The sequence below is a fragment of the Simochromis diagramma genome, unplaced genomic scaffold (assembly GCF_900408965.1).
Source record: "Simochromis diagramma unplaced genomic scaffold, fSimDia1.1 OVJJ01000753.1, whole genome shotgun sequence".
Classification (NCBI taxonomy): domain Eukaryota; kingdom Metazoa; phylum Chordata; class Actinopteri; order Cichliformes; family Cichlidae; genus Simochromis; species Simochromis diagramma.
The window spans coordinates 17,717,430-17,733,997 of NW_024387523.1; the positions used below are offsets into that span (position 1 = coordinate 17,717,430).

Sequence of the window (16,568 nt, forward strand, 5' to 3'; positions counted from 1 at the left end):
CAGTGTCCTGCAGAGCCCTCAACCCCTTGAGCCAGCTCATCACTAAAACTGGATATAGATTTACGAGTCGAGTGACCATCAGCCACCTCCTGTATATGGATGACATCAAGCTGTACACCAGGAACAAACAAGGCATTGATTCACTGATCCACCTCACCGGGATGTGCAGCAAGGGCATAAGGATGTCACTCAGGCTGGATAGGTGTGGCTGAATGGTTGCAAAGAGAGGGAAGGTGATCCAGACTGAAGGGGTGGAGTTACAGGACAGCTCCAAGTACTAGCAAGCTGAAGGGTGGTAATAAGATTTGAGTTATCAATACAAATGCCATACTGGTCATCAGATTACTATGCTGGGATGATAAGCTGGCCACAGGAGGACATACATGTCACTGATGTCAGGACACCAAAAGCGCCTACGAGAGGGCCTCAGGCAGCTGAAGACAGATGGTGATGAGGAATAGGAAGAGTGGGCCGATGGCGCGATATGGCAGCCTCGCTTCTGTCAGTCTGCCCCAGGGCAGCTGTGGCTACAACTGTAGCTTGTACCAGTGTTCCTCCACCAGTGCTTGAATGTGAGAGTGAATGAATAGTGGAACTGTAAAGCGCTTTGAGGGTCTCAAAAAGTGCTATATAAATGCAATTCATTATTATTATTATTAAACACACACACGGCCCAGGAGTGTGAAACAGAGGTTTTATATACAGGAAGGATGGATGTAGCCACCACTGCATCGTGTACTGGTTAGTAAAGTCTCACGGTGAAGTCTTGACCTGAGGGAGGGAGGGATACTGCATAGTCACAGGGTAGTGACTAGTCAATTACGCACTTAAGTCATACCTTGTTCTTCCTGACTTGTTGATTTTAACAGGAATTATAATTTACAAAATAAATGTAGTGTTCGTTCCACTGGATTTCTTTTTGCAACCAGGGGACCAAAATAAACCATGTCGGTTTGAGGCACTTTTGCTTTGGTTTCATTTTTCACTAGTATCATTTAAATACAGTCTGTGTTATTAAGTAATTCAATTATTTTTTTCTTGGCTTTATCGACCCTGACAGAACATATTACAAGAAAGCCGCTGTAGCAGATTTATGGCACATCCACTGTACATCCACTGATGTCAACTGTAGGGCAGTGGCTACAGTGGATTAGGTTAAATTATACACACACAAACACACACACACTGACTGCTGATGGGCTTGCAGATGTTTCATATTACTTTCTAATAACTGTCCACTGTGCTGGAAGAACCTCACAGCTGGCTTTTATCACGGGGAAGTCTGAGTTCATCTTCGCTAGGATGAGGTGTCAAATAACACATGGAACAAACTGGTATTACTGTAAATTTCAAATATCAGTACATATCCTTGAACCACACCACTCCTCTAAAGCTTAGTTCGGCTTTCACTCCTCTCTGTTTGGTTATCTTCTTAACCTTGGACTCTTGGCGAGTTATTTATCTTAGCATTCAAAAGGACAGATATTTACCCTGGACTGGGCAAAACGGGAAAAGAATGTGGTGTTGTAGCTGATAAAGGCCAGAAAAGTGAAAGAACGCAGATGACAAAATTAGGGTGGGAGAATAGAAAGAAGGTTATACTGGTAGAGGATATAATTGGGACAGAAGAAGAGAGGAACACATCGTATAAATTCGTGACTAAGGCCGCCAGTGTATTTCCCTCCCATTCTTATTACAACTGTCTTGTGCGGGTAGTGATATTCCATATTCCATTATCCAGCCGGGTAAGGCTTGCCTAAGCCTTTTGATTTCTGTAAGCGGGGCTAAGACGCTTTCTTCCTGGTCATCCTTTGAAGATCTCATTTACTGCGCGCCACTGTCAAAGTCATGGACTCCCTGCAGAGGAGCTTAGCAACACACAGTTGGATAAAGACTAGATGACTCTTCATCTCCGCTATGTATCCCTCCTCTATCCTTCTCCCCATCTGATCCTACTGATCGGTTACATTGTGCTGATGTTTCTGTGTGCATCTCCTCTGGTTTACATGCAGCTAAGTTACACAGATCAGGTTATATTTATAGTTCACATCTATTCACTTCCTTTCAGTTTCTTTCCTGCTCTCTCAGAAGCTGCGTTTCCCACCTTATGAGAAAAAACAACGGGGAGAAACAGGCTGATATTGCCATTCTTAGATCTCTTTCCTCTTTACCTACAACTTTGTGTCTGCACGTCAGTACAGTTTGCAGAGACAGACAGACCCCCGTGTTTCATCGCTGTTTCTCACAGGTATTACCGCCTTTTAGTGTCTGCCCGTTTTAGCAGCACAGCTTCCCACCTGTAACATCATGTTTTAACTTGTTGCACAAAATGTCACAAAAGTGATGAAAGCGGATCATTACCTCCTTCCTTTAGCCCGTCCTCCCATGCCCTTTAACGGTAGAAACGTTTGTTTTCTCGCCCTTGAGGAAGGGACAGTTTCGGCAACATACAATTGTGGCAAGTCTGAAATTTCTAGCCCTAGATGCCATTTCCAGAATAGTTTGAAGCAGGCATGCTAACTGATATAGAGCCAGTTTGCAAATGCTTTGCATGCAAAAAGAGAGAGGAAGTGCAGTTGGTTTTGATTTGTATCACTATTTAGTTAAGTTTGTGCAGTAAAACAGTTTGGCTGGAGTTGAAATACACTATTTATACCAGTGTTCTCTGTAAAGGGGGACGAGCACACATTTTCTATGCACTCGCTCATTCTCAGGGCTGCTAGCTCTCTGTAAAATACAGTTGTAGGTCCTAACAATACCCTGCACAAATACTGACCACTGCAGTTACTTTTAGGGGAAGATCATCTCAAAATCTTACATGAAGTCGAGGCACATTCAAGTCATTGCTAACTGATTGATGCTCTTCCTGATATTAGTATCAACGCTGGCTAGAGCTGATGTATATCACAGTTGAAAATCTTGTCTTGTGACTACATGTCACACTGTCTCTGAAGCAGAGAGTTGAATAACGAGCTTGTAGCAGAGAAAAATAACAAGATGTTTAAGAAAAACTAAACACAATTGTTGCAAATTGCATTAATAAAGTTTCACATGTCCTTAGATACAGTCCTAATTCGTGAGATTCATAACTACTACTTAAAGTAAAGGACTGCACGTTACTGATGTAATAACACTCACTTCCAGAAGGGGGAGACAAAATTGGCTCTTAAATGCCGTCATTTCAGCCGTGCTAGCATTACTCTACTTAATTAGCTCAGATTCATTTGCAACTTTTTTTCCTAATCACTGCTGCAGTCGTTTACAATCCTGCATTAATAATAACTAAAATGGTGTGCATCGTGTCTAAGAAGGCCCTGCAGTAACAAACCCACAGAGAGTTTTCACACGGCTCTGCAGTTCTTCACTGCTTAGGGCCCGTTTTAGTTTTCTCATAATTGTCTAACCTGCAAAAGTGAGTTGAAATAACACAGTTTCCTGAGGCAGCGTCTGACCGTTTGTTGTTGTTGGGTGTCTTTTTTTCAAAAACTTGAAAAACACCGGCGTCGTGTTTCACGCGGTCCAAAAACACAACATTAAACAAATGCTTATGCTTAACTGTATCTACACCGAATATGCGAAATGGCAGTTATTCCAACAACGAGTGGTGATTAAAGTAATGTATTAATGAGTAATTAATGTTGCTTTCATTTGGAGAAAGGGCAATACTTTCAATGTGTTATGAGGAAAAGCAGTGTTGACATTGTTAGTTAGAGCTGCATCTCTGGATTTTTGAGTATATTCTGAGTAACAATCCATCGGGTTGCTAAAAATCTTGTAGCTTCAGTGCAGCTGAGTGATCCCTCTGTTTCCAGTGCAGAAAGAGTTCATGCATTAAAACATAAATTCAGTCAAAGCGTCTTCATCTGCACAGACAAATGCAACCCATGGTGTTTGTGGGAGAGACATTGTAACTCAGAGGTCCGTGTTTTTGCTTCAGACGTGATTGTAGAATTGATGGTTTAATGATCACCTTTTTAAAATAAGAACAAACTCATACTTTATGCTTTCATTAAGCCTCGCTTTCTGACATCACTCTGCCCGATCTTTAATTCAAAGCTTGTGACAGTTTCATTAAAGCTGGTCCTGCCAAGCCAATAGATGAATTTTCAACTTCATCACAGTGGCTTTAATTCAAGTTAATCATCCGTGAAAGGGGCTCTTTCATATAGATTTGTCCTCTTATGTAGATAAAATAAATCTGGTTTGTAAGCTGCTACAATTGCTGCTGGTGAATGTTCTGTCCAGAGTTAGAGGACTAACATAGAAACTTGGAGTTATTTTGCAAAAGCATCAAGAAAATTTCACCAGCAGCTCAAACAAACTTAAATTTCTTCTCCTTATCCAGTTAAGTGTGGCCAAGCATTGATAATATAAATGCTGCTGATGTTGGACACATGTGAGACAGCATGTGAAAACTACTACATTAATATGCAAAAGGTCAGATGTCATTCATCTGTTTCTGTGTATTTTCTATGAATTTTTAACTAGAAGATGTCAAACTGTGTCCAGTCTCACACGGCATCATCAAAAGTTGCCAGTCTCAATAAGAGCAATACATTGGCTAATTTGTGGTGTGTGTGGCTGCAGTGAGTGTGTCGGTTTCCCCCTGATAACTGAGAGTTTTACTGAATGAGCATTTTGAACAGAAGTAAGCTGTTTGTTTTTAATTTATCCATCAGAAATTGTCCAGTAAACTAAAGTCTTTCAGGCATAGTTTTGAGAGATATTTGCAAACAGTGAAAAACACTGGAAATTTTGGAAAGGACAGTTCTTTGTGATTGTGTCATTGCTTGGCTGTTTATTGTGGACAGTCGGGATCCTGCGTCTGCATGAATCTCTTTTCCCGTGCTGTGCCACATATACAGAATGTTAGGATAAAAATGTGCTGTTTTTACCCCTCAGCTGTAAAAGGACATGTTGGCGGATGGGTGAGCGGTGAGGTCACTCATGTTTGTGAATGAAAGTAACTTGAGAATGAGGATAACTTCAGAACGATGTAGGATTTTGAAATTCATACCATAGATGCATCTACAAAAAATCTCAGACAACTTCGAATCTCAGTGACCTTGAACTCAAAGTCAAGGTCAGAGGTCAGGTTTTCTGAAAATCTTTGAATGTGATAACTTGTGAAGGATTTTCAAATTTATACCATATACTTGCACCTACTAGCAGGCTGACGGGAAGCACTGGCAGGTGCCAGCAGGGGTGCCACCAAGGGGGACCGGCAGGAGGTAACTGCCACCCCCCAATACTGCCCTATGTTGATAATTTTAATAAATGCGAGCACGAGAGAGAGGAAGATACCCTACAATGAGCTGAAGCATTAGCTTATTCTTTATTGTTATTTATTGGGCTCCATCACTTTGCAAATTGGGCAACTTAAACAAGATGACGTGTGTGAGGCATCATTCTTTACTTCTAACACTTGGTAAAATAAAAAATTATTATTTGTGGCTGTAACTAAAATGCGAGCATTTTGTGAGCACCATCGCTTCATGCTCGACTCTCGGGGTTCAGTAAAGCTCTCTTATTGCATGTTTATGGCGGCAGGATAGATGTTCACAATTAAATTTATTTCATTCACAACCAATTCAGTCTTCCTGTTTTTGATCAAATTTTCCCCCCGTCTGGTCGCCCAATTAAAAAATAAATAAATTCTAGAAATGCCCCGGGTCAGGAGACCTTGGATTCATGCAGGCACAGGCGTTATACACTAAAGCAGAAGGCGGTGAGGCGGTGCCAGCTTCAGCCTCTTTTTCTACTCCAACATTTGGCAGCAGGTTTACTCAAACGCCTTTTCACACACATTTAAAAGTGTTTTCAGGCCGATTCAGTCCGAGCGGTTCTGACTTGTTTACGAAAGGGAGGCTTAGCTCATCGGCCGTGCATAATGGGATCTCGCAGAGGAAGAGTGATGAGCAAGAGAGAGTGTTTCTAAGACTTTAATGAAGGCTCACAGCTAGCAGAATGAGCTGTTGTTCTCAGTGGCTAGAAGTCACTCGCAGAAGTTAGTAGACACATGCTAGACTCATTCTCTGCACTGCTGGTACATTTACGTGTGTGTTTATCACATGTGTGTTGTAGTGTACGCTGAAAACAGGCTGCGTCTGTTCAAGCCTAATGCGAACGGTGTGATTCGGATGACGTGCACTTAAATGAAGATGTCCGCCCCCTCGTTGCACCTCGCAGCCCTCTGTGCAGGATGTCAGCAGATCCTCTTATTTATTTATTTTTGTTCCATGTAAACTCTGCTTTTCACATTTAATGGTGGCAATACAAACAAGTTTATCTAAAGTATACCACAATGCCTTGGCATATTCCACAAGTGGACTTGAAACACAGCTATGACATTTTCCACAGCTTTGACAGCCTCTCTCATAGCAGCTACTGGCTAACTCTCATGCATTTATCCATCATAACAGACTGATGATCCATTTAGAGGAGAAAAACAAGGGGTGATTGTTTTGAAGAAAAAGAACTCCTTTAACTTCTCGAGGAAAATAAGTGCCTAAAATTATAGAAATGGCATTTTGGTTAAATAGGAAAAAAAGAAAAGAAATGCAGACATAGCTTTTGTCAACCGATGAGTCAAGCCAGAGTTTGACATTTACATTTTGTGGCATTGCTGTCATTGAGAAAAAAGGTCGAAGAGGTTGGGAGTTTGAACGGCTGCTAAACGTCAAGCAGTTTGCTCTTTATCTCGGCTGAAGTTTTATTGTGAAATTTCAGACAGGATCCTTATCTGAGACAGCGGTCACGTTATCCTGTGAGCTTTCATTTTGCAAGCGAATTTTGGGAACGTTCCGAGGAAAATGATAAGCATGAACATGAAACACGGGCTGTGACAAAAATCAGTTTTCTTTGTAAAGCGTACAAATTCAGATAAAGGAAAACGAAAAGAATTATGCATCAGAAACCTGCATAACTGTGGCCATACCATTGTGCAGGAAGATGGTGGGCTGCCCCCTACAGGTGGATAGCGAGTTAAGTTGTAAAGCGCTATACAAATACAGACCACTTACCATTTACCAAGTTAACCACTTAAATTGATTTCTGGTGTCTTCGGGCAAACCCTGCAGATTTGGACCTTGGTTTTACTTTTTTGTTTTGTATTTTTGCTGATCTATTTCATATGCAATCACATTTTACTGTACTTTGCTGCATTTGGGTAGGTTTAGCCATTAACAATTGCTTGGTTAGTGTCCGGAAAAGGTCATGCTTTGGGTTAAAATGCACCCATTCACAACAGCAAACCCCACACTGAAAAATTATGATCCAGCCCTGCTCAGAGATGAGTCCTGACTCCTCACCATTACAGGTGCATGGGCTCAAACAATCTGCCTCACCTGTTTCCGTTTTCATATCCAGCTGTTTCTTTCAGGTACATTAGACGTAATAACTCGGTTTCACAACACACGAAACTCTCATTTTATGTTTAGTTCAAAATGAACTGAATTTTGATCTAAACAAAAAAGTGAGATGCCACTTGTAACAGTGGAAGAATTTTCCAAGGTTTTAGCTTCTGTGCAGTTGTGGTTTTGTCGGTCCATTGGCAACCACCTCTGTGTGACTGCACACTGGGCATTATTATTGCAGTATGCTTTTACACTTGCACCCTTTTGTCTTCTCCCATGGCAGATTTCTCTGGAGGCCCACATTGCTCTGCAGGAGTCCGGGGTACCCCTGCACTCCCTCCCACACACCAGTTGGAACGAGATAGATTTATTATCTTGTTTGGAGTTTGTAGATGAATGTGGCAAATAGCGGGTCAACTGTGAGTGTGCTGTGAAACATCCATATGTGTTTATAGAGCTTTCAGTCTGGCTCACAAAAAGCTTTTAAATGGAAGCGACAGGCAGCACAAACAGCTCACGACTCCTTCAAGAAATATATGCACAATCCCCTTATCTGGTTAAGAGAGACAGAGAAGAGACAGAGGGGGGAAAGAGGGATAATTACAAAAAGAGTGACGCTTTCTATTTTTAAGCACAGCGGCTGGTGTGGCTGCTAAGTTTGGCTCTGTGTTTGTGTACCCCGCAGTGGGTCCTGAGTCCAATCACCTCGGCTGAGGTTTACACCTGCTTCAGGTCGGGATTAGGAAAAGCAACAAATACAGGATTTATCTCCGGTAAATAGGCACCAGTGGGTTAAGACGACACATGAGCTAACAAGGCATTGCATTAATTTAATTGTGCTTAAGCTAAGTGCAGAGAGGGTCTAAATGAACCAATTTTACATTTCAGAACCTGTATCAGTATTTTTTTGAGATCTCACCTTTATTACATGTTTTTTTGTGTATTGTTGGCCCCTGAGTCCTAATTTGTTAAGTGATTAGTGCTGGTAAAGCACCTGTAAATATTCTATTACTGGCACTCACTAAACCTTCACTACAATATTTCAACTATGAGTAAAAATTTTGTTTTTTACATAAAACCTATTTACCAACTAAAATCTTGACGTGCAATGGCTAAACAGTAGCACACTATAGAGTTTGCATTTTAAAGCACCAGCATTAGAGTCTTTCCAGCAATGATCACTGGTTGTACTTCAAGTTATCCGTGTTTGATTAAGTTTCGTTAAGTGTAAAGTTCCCAGCTAATTCCATCGAGACTGGTTAGCAACCTCCAACCATAAGCTGCCATAAGATCAACACAGACATAGATACCTACCAATTAGCGCTAAATAAACAACCTGCTGCTTAACACCGAGAAGACCAAGGAGCTCATCGTGGACTACAGGAGGAATGCTGGCCCACATCCACCCATCCACATTAAGGGGACGGCTGTGGAGCGTGTGAGCAGCTTCAAGTTCCTGGGAGTCCACATCTCCGAGGATCTCACCTGGACGACCAACTGCTCCAAGCTGGTCAAGAAGGCTCACCAGTGCCTCTTCTTCTTGAGGACTCTGAGGAAGAACCACCTGTCCTCAGACATCTTGGTGAACTTCTATCGTTGCACCATCGAGAGCATCCTGACCAACTGTATAACAGTCTGGTACGGGAACTGCTCTGCCTCGGACCGGAAGGCGTTGCAGAGGGTCGTGAAAACTGCCCAGCGCATCGCTGGAGCACCACTTCCTGCCATAAAGGACATCTACAGGAAGCGGTGTCTGAAAAGGGCTGGGAAAATCATCAAAGACCCCAGTCACCCATCACATGGACTCTTCACCCTCCTGCCCTCTGGGAGGTGCTACAGGAGCCTCCGGACTAAGACCACCAGGTACCGGAACAGCTTCTTCCCCACAGCTGTCAGACTCCTGAACTCTGCCTCCTGACATCTGACCCACGTTAACACATGAACTGAACATACACACACCCACAATGCACAACTGTACCCTCAAACACACAATAATAACATGGACTGAACCACGACTCACAACCACTAGCACTTTATATAGATACTGTAGGAATTATATCTCACTTATCTTAACTGCACTACTGTATAGCTCTGTGTAAATAATCATTCTGTACATTTGATAATTTTTAATCCTACAACTGTTTACAACTTGCATAGTTCCCATTTCTGTATAGCTGTATATCTCAGATTTCTGTAAAGTTATTTATTTCATATTCTGTATAGTTTTTCATATTTATATCCTGTTCATATCCTGTACATAGCTTGTACTCACTACAGCCTGTACATACTTATAGTTATAGAATATTCACAACATACTTCATACCGTGTACATTATAACATACCATAATAGACCCATTTCTGTAATATACTCACATATCTATATTATTGCTAATATATATTGTAATATATCTATATCACTAAAGCACTTCTGGATGGATGCAAACTGCATTTCGTTGCCCTGTACCTGTGCATATGCAATGACAATAAAGTTGAATTCTATTCTATTCTATTCTAAATTACAGACTAATAAAATACTAGAATTTCATGTACAAAAACCAAAATCCAAACTTCTATGGCAGGCAGAACCACACAACAAGGCATTATTTATCAGATAATTCCTTTAAAAATGCTTGAATAGGTACCAACATCACCAAAATAATGATAGCTAGCAAACCTAGCTATCAGTTAGTGCTGCCTGTGTTGGTACACATGCTAGCTTTTAGTCTTAGCAAAATCCAAATGTTACAGAAAAAAAAAAAATCACCCACCTCTTCTTCATAGAGCGCTAAATCATTGTTGTACCTGGTTGTAAAATGTTTTTCTGTAAGTTAGTTGTTAAACTACCTCGTATCGCTGAGTCACCAGTGATGCTGACAAATGGGAGTTTTTGCCTGCCTGGCATAAAACCTGGGCTCATTATTGATGTTTGTGCCTAACCAAATAACCTGTAGTTAAATGATCTAGAAACTGTCATACTCTTTCAATGACATAATTTTGATCACAACTCTTCAGATCCTTGTTTGCTTCAGTGTTTCCTTTGCCCTTCTCATCCTCCTCACCACATCTATTCAACCCACTGTCTTCCTTTCATGTTCCCTCTTCAGCTCACCACCTCTGTTTCCCACCCAGAGGAAATCAGAAATGTGGGTGATGCATAGGTAGCGACATTTACTGTACACGGTGATTTATGTCCTCTCCATATCCTCCTGCCCTCTTCCCATTTCCTCCGCCCCTCTCTACCTTCCTTTAGTCCTATTTTCTTTCTTCTGCTGTCATCTTCGCACAATCCCCATGCTTTTTTTAGTACAGGTTTTCGTTTTTGTCTGTTTGCATTTTTTTTCGTACTCTCTGAATGTCAAATGTAATCAGATAAATAAAGTGATAAATGAGCACAATATAACAATGCAATGTTTCCAGACACATTATCACAACATACATGAAATATTCCAATAGATATGTGTGTAAGGGCTGTCGTGCTAGCCTTCATCTCTCCTTCGCCCTGGTAAATACTGCACAACTAAAAGCTGAGGGGAGCTCATAACTCAAGTCCACTACAACAACCACTGAATACAAATCAGGAGTGTAGCAGCCAGCTTGAATAATGACACCTGTGTGTGTGTGTGCTCCTGTGTTGGGGTGATTGGAGGTTTATTGCTGGTCACACTTTAACCCTCTCTTCCTGTACTGTGGCAGCGTCATTTGTGTGTACAGGGATGGAAAGATCAACCTTAGAAGACTCAATCGACTGCAAACCTTACACTTTCTATCTGCTGATAATCACTAAACGCTGAATCATAAGCCAAGGCAGGTGACATCTAAAGTCCTGATTGTGTTACTCTGTGGTATAGAGTTCAGTTTTTGTCCACAGACTATTTATTGAAAAAATACAGATCCACGTGTTTGCACTGGCTGGATGCTGGGCTCTATGTAGTTTAAGTCACACACCACTGTGCTGCTGTAAATATTTACTACTTCAGCAAACGTATGTTTATCTGACTGAAAATAGACTCCAACGAAAGCTCTGTTTACTCCAGCTTGATTATCTCTGCTACAGTCTACTGCTGAAAAATGAATGTTTTGTATCCGTACCTCAAAGGGAGCCTATCATGATCATTTTGAGCCTCGTGTTCTTGTTGTTGTTCTCTGCTAGCGTAGCTTTGTGTCATTCACATTTCAGAGTCATCCTTATTTATCCTGGACTGGACTTTGGAGCGGCTCCTTAGTTAATTCACTGTCTAAAACAATCCATTTTTAAGTCCATTGCTCCACCCTTTGAGCTAGCTGTCTTCTAATTGGTTACTTTTTGTTAAACAGAAGGTTTGAACAGAAAGTGGGTGTGGCTTCTGTGCTGACATCATACAGAGCCATGAGTGCAAAAAACTGCCTGAAAGAAAGCATTTAGAGACTCAGATCTGATTTTTGGCTAAAAGCACTTACTTGCGCGTACATTGAGCCTGGTCCTGCAGGAGGTTTCTTCCTGTTAAAAAGGATTTTTTTCCTTCCCACTTTCACCAAGTCCTTGCTCATAGGGGGTCCTCTGATTACTGGGATTATCTTTCTAATATTGGAAGGTCTTAACGTTACAATGTAAAGTGCCTTGTAAAGCCACACACAACCAGTGGAAAACATTACTTCTACATGCCACTGTCACCTGGTGTCCCCCCCTGTTTTTTTCTAATGAGCCCAGTGTTAACATAGTGAACCATACACCCAGTAATAAACAAAAGCACTTTTGAAACCCAGCCAGGCATGAAGTGGAAACCCTGTACCTCGTTGTGGTCCAGTGGCCCATGTGCTCACCTGATACGGATTTTGAGGTTGTGACAAAAGCAATACAGCTATCACTTCTTAGTCTCTTCTCCTCATTTCTGCGGTGTGCAGAAAATGAGAGGGTGAGCCGAGGATGTGTGATGAACCACTATGAAATTATAAAATTTTCCATCAAGGGTGTTTATTTCTGTGTGTGTTAGCATCCATGGTTGGGCTTGGTCAGCTCACTGGGAGTCATATTTTATATTCAGCTGCTTTTATTTTGCCACTATCAATGCAAAGTGGCCATGTGTATCTGCTGTAAACATCCTCATCGAATGACCTGCTTTTTTTGCAGTCTCATACTTGCAGTCCAAGCAGAATCAGAGCTGATATAGCACTCTCTAGTGGAGCAAGACGCTATATGGGTGTGTTACATGTTTACCAGAAACCATAAAAAGCTTATGTCTGTGTGCTGCTCTGAGAGATAAGGTAGCTGTGTATAGTAACATTGTTATGCTTGCAGCTTGTAAAGTAGGTCAGTTTCGAAGTTTTTAATAATGTATTGTCTGTTTTGTTTATTTTCATATTTGAAGTGATTTTTTTTATTACAAACGGGCGACTTTGGATAAAGAGTAGAGTTAATTAATCTCATTAGTTTGGATTTAAAGATGCGCTACAGTTGTAATACACATGCATTTCATTTAATTGTGATTAGGGCTAATCTATCTGCTCAGATTATAGACTTTACACACAATATCTATGAAAATAGAGGCTCTAATGATAGTTTGGGAATTGAAGGAGTCAGTATTTATTATTTATTTTGTTCCCGACCTAAAACCCTGTGTAGTTTGAAAGCCTTGTGCACTTCTAGGATAAAAAAGAAAATAATATTGGCCAGGACTAGAACTAATAATTGTTTTCCTCTTAAATAATCAGTTGTTACATCACTAAACAAAGCTGCTAATGTAGCAGCTAACTGCCCAACTTAGTTTCCTTCCCTGATAATGTTATCAGTAGTTAAATGTTATTTAAAGACATATTGTAATTCAGTGTTTCTGCCACTTTGGAGTTTGTGTTGGAATTGTTTGTTGATGTCAGTGGTCAGTACTGTTTCTAAGCTCACTGATTAATATTATTCATTTCCAATTTAAATTAACAATGTATTCATGTATTTTGTGTTAAATACATAAAAAAGCTGAATCAACTTTTTGGGATTTCTTTACCTGAATGATTGAGCATGCATCAAGACACATGAAAAATGCTTCACGTGGTTACACAGAGAAACTTTGAATGTGTGGTTTTATTTGATCAGCAGTCAAACATCTGTAAATAACAACCCTATATGAAGGTTTATTATGACAAATGAGTGTGAGAAGAGATCTTAAAAACCATAAAATATTGAATTTAAATATATGAGTTTTAAAAAATGGGATGTTCAAATAAACAAATAGACATTTTTCTTCCAAACTCCACACACTTTACCTTTTCAGCAGATCGCACACCTGGCTGGAGCTCTGATACAAGATGCAAATCAGAAGGCTAAAGGAAAATAACATCCCAAGTCATTATCGTTATTTTAAATGTGACTGTTGCTAATGAAGCATGGGCTGTATTTTTGTGCCTGTGACCTTTTAACAAGCAGGTTTTGTTGGCTGTCTGAGCTCTGATTATTCTTTCACAGACTATTTGACCTGCAAACAAGCCCAACAGTCTGGCACTGGTGATTTATGATATTATCTTTAGACTCACAAAGACAAGGCTGTAAAACAACCTCTGATTGTCCCCTAAAAGGCACACCAGTTGATTTAAAAGTGCTGAAGGAAGTAGGCTACGTAGCACTTTACAAGTAAATATTTGGCTTTTTTTTTTTTCCATCTTTTGACCTGACACCTTGAACTGATTTGGAAACCTGTGTTAGAAAGGCTTTAGTGTCCGTTATTTCATCTTTCGCAAGTTTCTGTTTTGTTTAGCTTATGCAGTGGAATGGTTTGTTGTGTGCACTAAAGGCCCTCGCTCCCCTCTGCCCTCTCCACCAGGACCAGATGGTGTCTCTTTAGGCATTCTAATGAATATTGATATGAGGGGTCTTAGTTAACAAGAGGGGGGAGGGTGCATATGTTGGGCCAGGGACCCCCAAAACTGGCATGTAGTAAAGGTCTGTGGTGAGGGGAGTGGGTGTGCAGGGGATTTATATCTGAAGAAAAGGAACGTTTGCGACTTGCAACAAAGCTCCTTTCTCATGCCCGTAAGCTCTCTCTTGTCTCATATTGGTAAGATATTAATATGGATTAGACAGTGATGAGACTGAATTAGTTGCCTGGTGATGTCATCCAGACACTTGAAGATGAGATGCAGAGCAAAGATGTGGTGCAAAGTGTGATATGGCATAAATGGGTAAGACAGAGAGATGACAAAGGTGAGGCAAGGGGGAGCACGAGGTGAGGAGATGGACAGGTTAATCTGGTGGCAGAGTTAATCCTCTGGCACGACTCCCAGGTCTAAAGCTCCTGAACGCCTCTGTGTATTCCAGCCTGGGCTCACCACACTGAGGTTGAACCACTGCCAGCACCCCGGGCTGGGCAGTCTGACCCTGGGGCACTGGGGTGCAGATTTCTTTACGGGAGAAGCTCCACTTTTATTTTACCAGTGCCAGGATTCCTGTATGTGGAGGGATAGCAGGTGAATGATTGAAGGTAATTGCATTACTACCCTCCAGCTGGTGCAAGCCAGCTGTAGCCCCCTGCTGTGACCCTGTTATTGTAGAAAAACACCCATTCGGGGGGCAAGAGAATCAAAGTGCTGCATCTTCACCAGCAGGAAAGCAATCCCGGGATGCAGTACTGATCGTTTGTTTGGCACCAAATCCACATTAACTGAGTTGTCCTGAAGCCGTGTTATATTTCATACCCTCTGCAGTTTGTCAGGAAACATTAGCAGGAACTCATCCGCAGACAGATGATGAACTGAGGCGCTGTCAGCTATTTATAACTCAAATTAGACCTTTGTTAGATATAAGGCTAAAGGGGCAGGCAGGAAGAAGGAAGAACTATAGAAAGATGTAAAGGAGTTGAGATTGGCAGAGACAGGCAGGGGAGTGAGGGTACTGGGAAAAAAGTGATGGAGGGAGACATAAGAGAATAAAACTGGAACGGCATAGCTTTTCATCGTGAGGACACAACCTTTACTGTCAAATGCAGCCCCTGTAGCCCTTAGATAATGAGACACAGTGTCAGACACATGCATACTACTGAAGGCTTCCAGTAGGGATGTAGAAGCTCAAACTTCAGATTATATCAGTGACCAAGCGGGTAGTTTTAGAATCTATGGTAGAATATGCAGAAATTAGCTCTCTTATATTGGAACATTTTTCATGGGTAGCTTTGTTTTAATTAGCATAAGGAAGCTTTAACTGGGTTTGCACTGGTGGAGTGTGTGCACAAAGCTCCACACGTGTCTATACTGAGTGAAGTGGGGGGCTGGTTGCCTCCTGAAAGCCAAACTTTGACAGCCGTCTTGCTGGCGGGAGGGGTTCATCATTTGACAATGGGGAGGGAATAGCAATGGAGGGAGCCTGTGTGAGCAAAACAGACACGAGAGAGAAAGAGCAGCGGGGGAAGGGAGGAGGGTATCAGACTCGGGGATAAGGCAGCTGGGCTGAAAGCAGATCTCATTGTGCGCTTGTCCTTCCCAAGTCCCTCCAAGTCTCTGCTGAAGCACCTGCGATCACTGCTGTCGAGCTCTGCCTCCTCAGTCGAGGCATGCGGATCTCAATCGCAGGTCAAATTGACAGAAGGACGACTTGTTAGACTCTGTTTTGCTTTGCTCTGGCGTTTTGAGTGTGGGTTTTGTTATGGCACTGGTGTAGGCATGGTTATTTACTTGAGGAAGAGCATCCACTCTCTGCTGTCCGTCTTCAAGAAAAAGGGTGAGTGCCGACTCACGTGGAGGCTGCAGTAAATCTCTTTAACTTTGCTGTGATTGATTGTTTAACCAAGCTTTTTATCATACTAAATATACCTTAAAAGCAAGTACTGTTTTTTCATTTTAACTGACATCTACCTCAACAGTTCACAAACACAAACACACCGATGTGTGAGAATTAGTGTTGAAGGTAATTTGGAGGTCCTGTCTAATGAGATAAAGCTCTTTGCTGACTTTTTGGGGGGGAATCGTATTAATCAACCCAAATCCCTAAACCTCCTGCAGGGGTCTGGCAGAGTATCAGGGAGGGCTGCTTCTTCGGTTATTTGTTGCTACTGGTTAAAGTGTTACATATGTGAGTAATTGTCATGAGATGCTCACAGTTGTCAAGTGGAAGTTTATAGACTAAACTGAGTGTAGTCCATCCTAACTGGGAACCAGTGGGAGCGATAAAGGAAGGAAAAGGAACAACTCACGCTGACCCTTGCTCAGCTAAGATTTTAGCCAATTTGCATGACTGATTTCCCATGGAAATGACTT

At 41.5% G+C, this 16,568-nt stretch overlaps 1 protein-coding gene across 5 annotated transcripts in view; it reads left to right on the top strand.

The window, feature by feature from the left end:
- kiaa1522 (KIAA1522 ortholog) overlaps positions 1-16,568 on the top strand; it is a 43,941-nt gene that overhangs the window by 18,555 nt on the left and 8,818 nt on the right. The window contains exon 1 of one of the 5 annotated variants that reach the window (XM_040019871.1): positions 9,872-16,032. The exons of the other annotated variants lie outside the window; for them this stretch is intronic. Within the exon in view, the coding sequence (XP_039875805.1) occupies positions 15,975-16,032 (58 nt within the window). The 5' untranslated portion in view covers positions 9,872-15,974. Of the gene's footprint in view, positions 1-9,871; positions 16,033-16,568 lie in introns of those variants that run through there. 5 annotated transcript variants of the gene reach the window in all.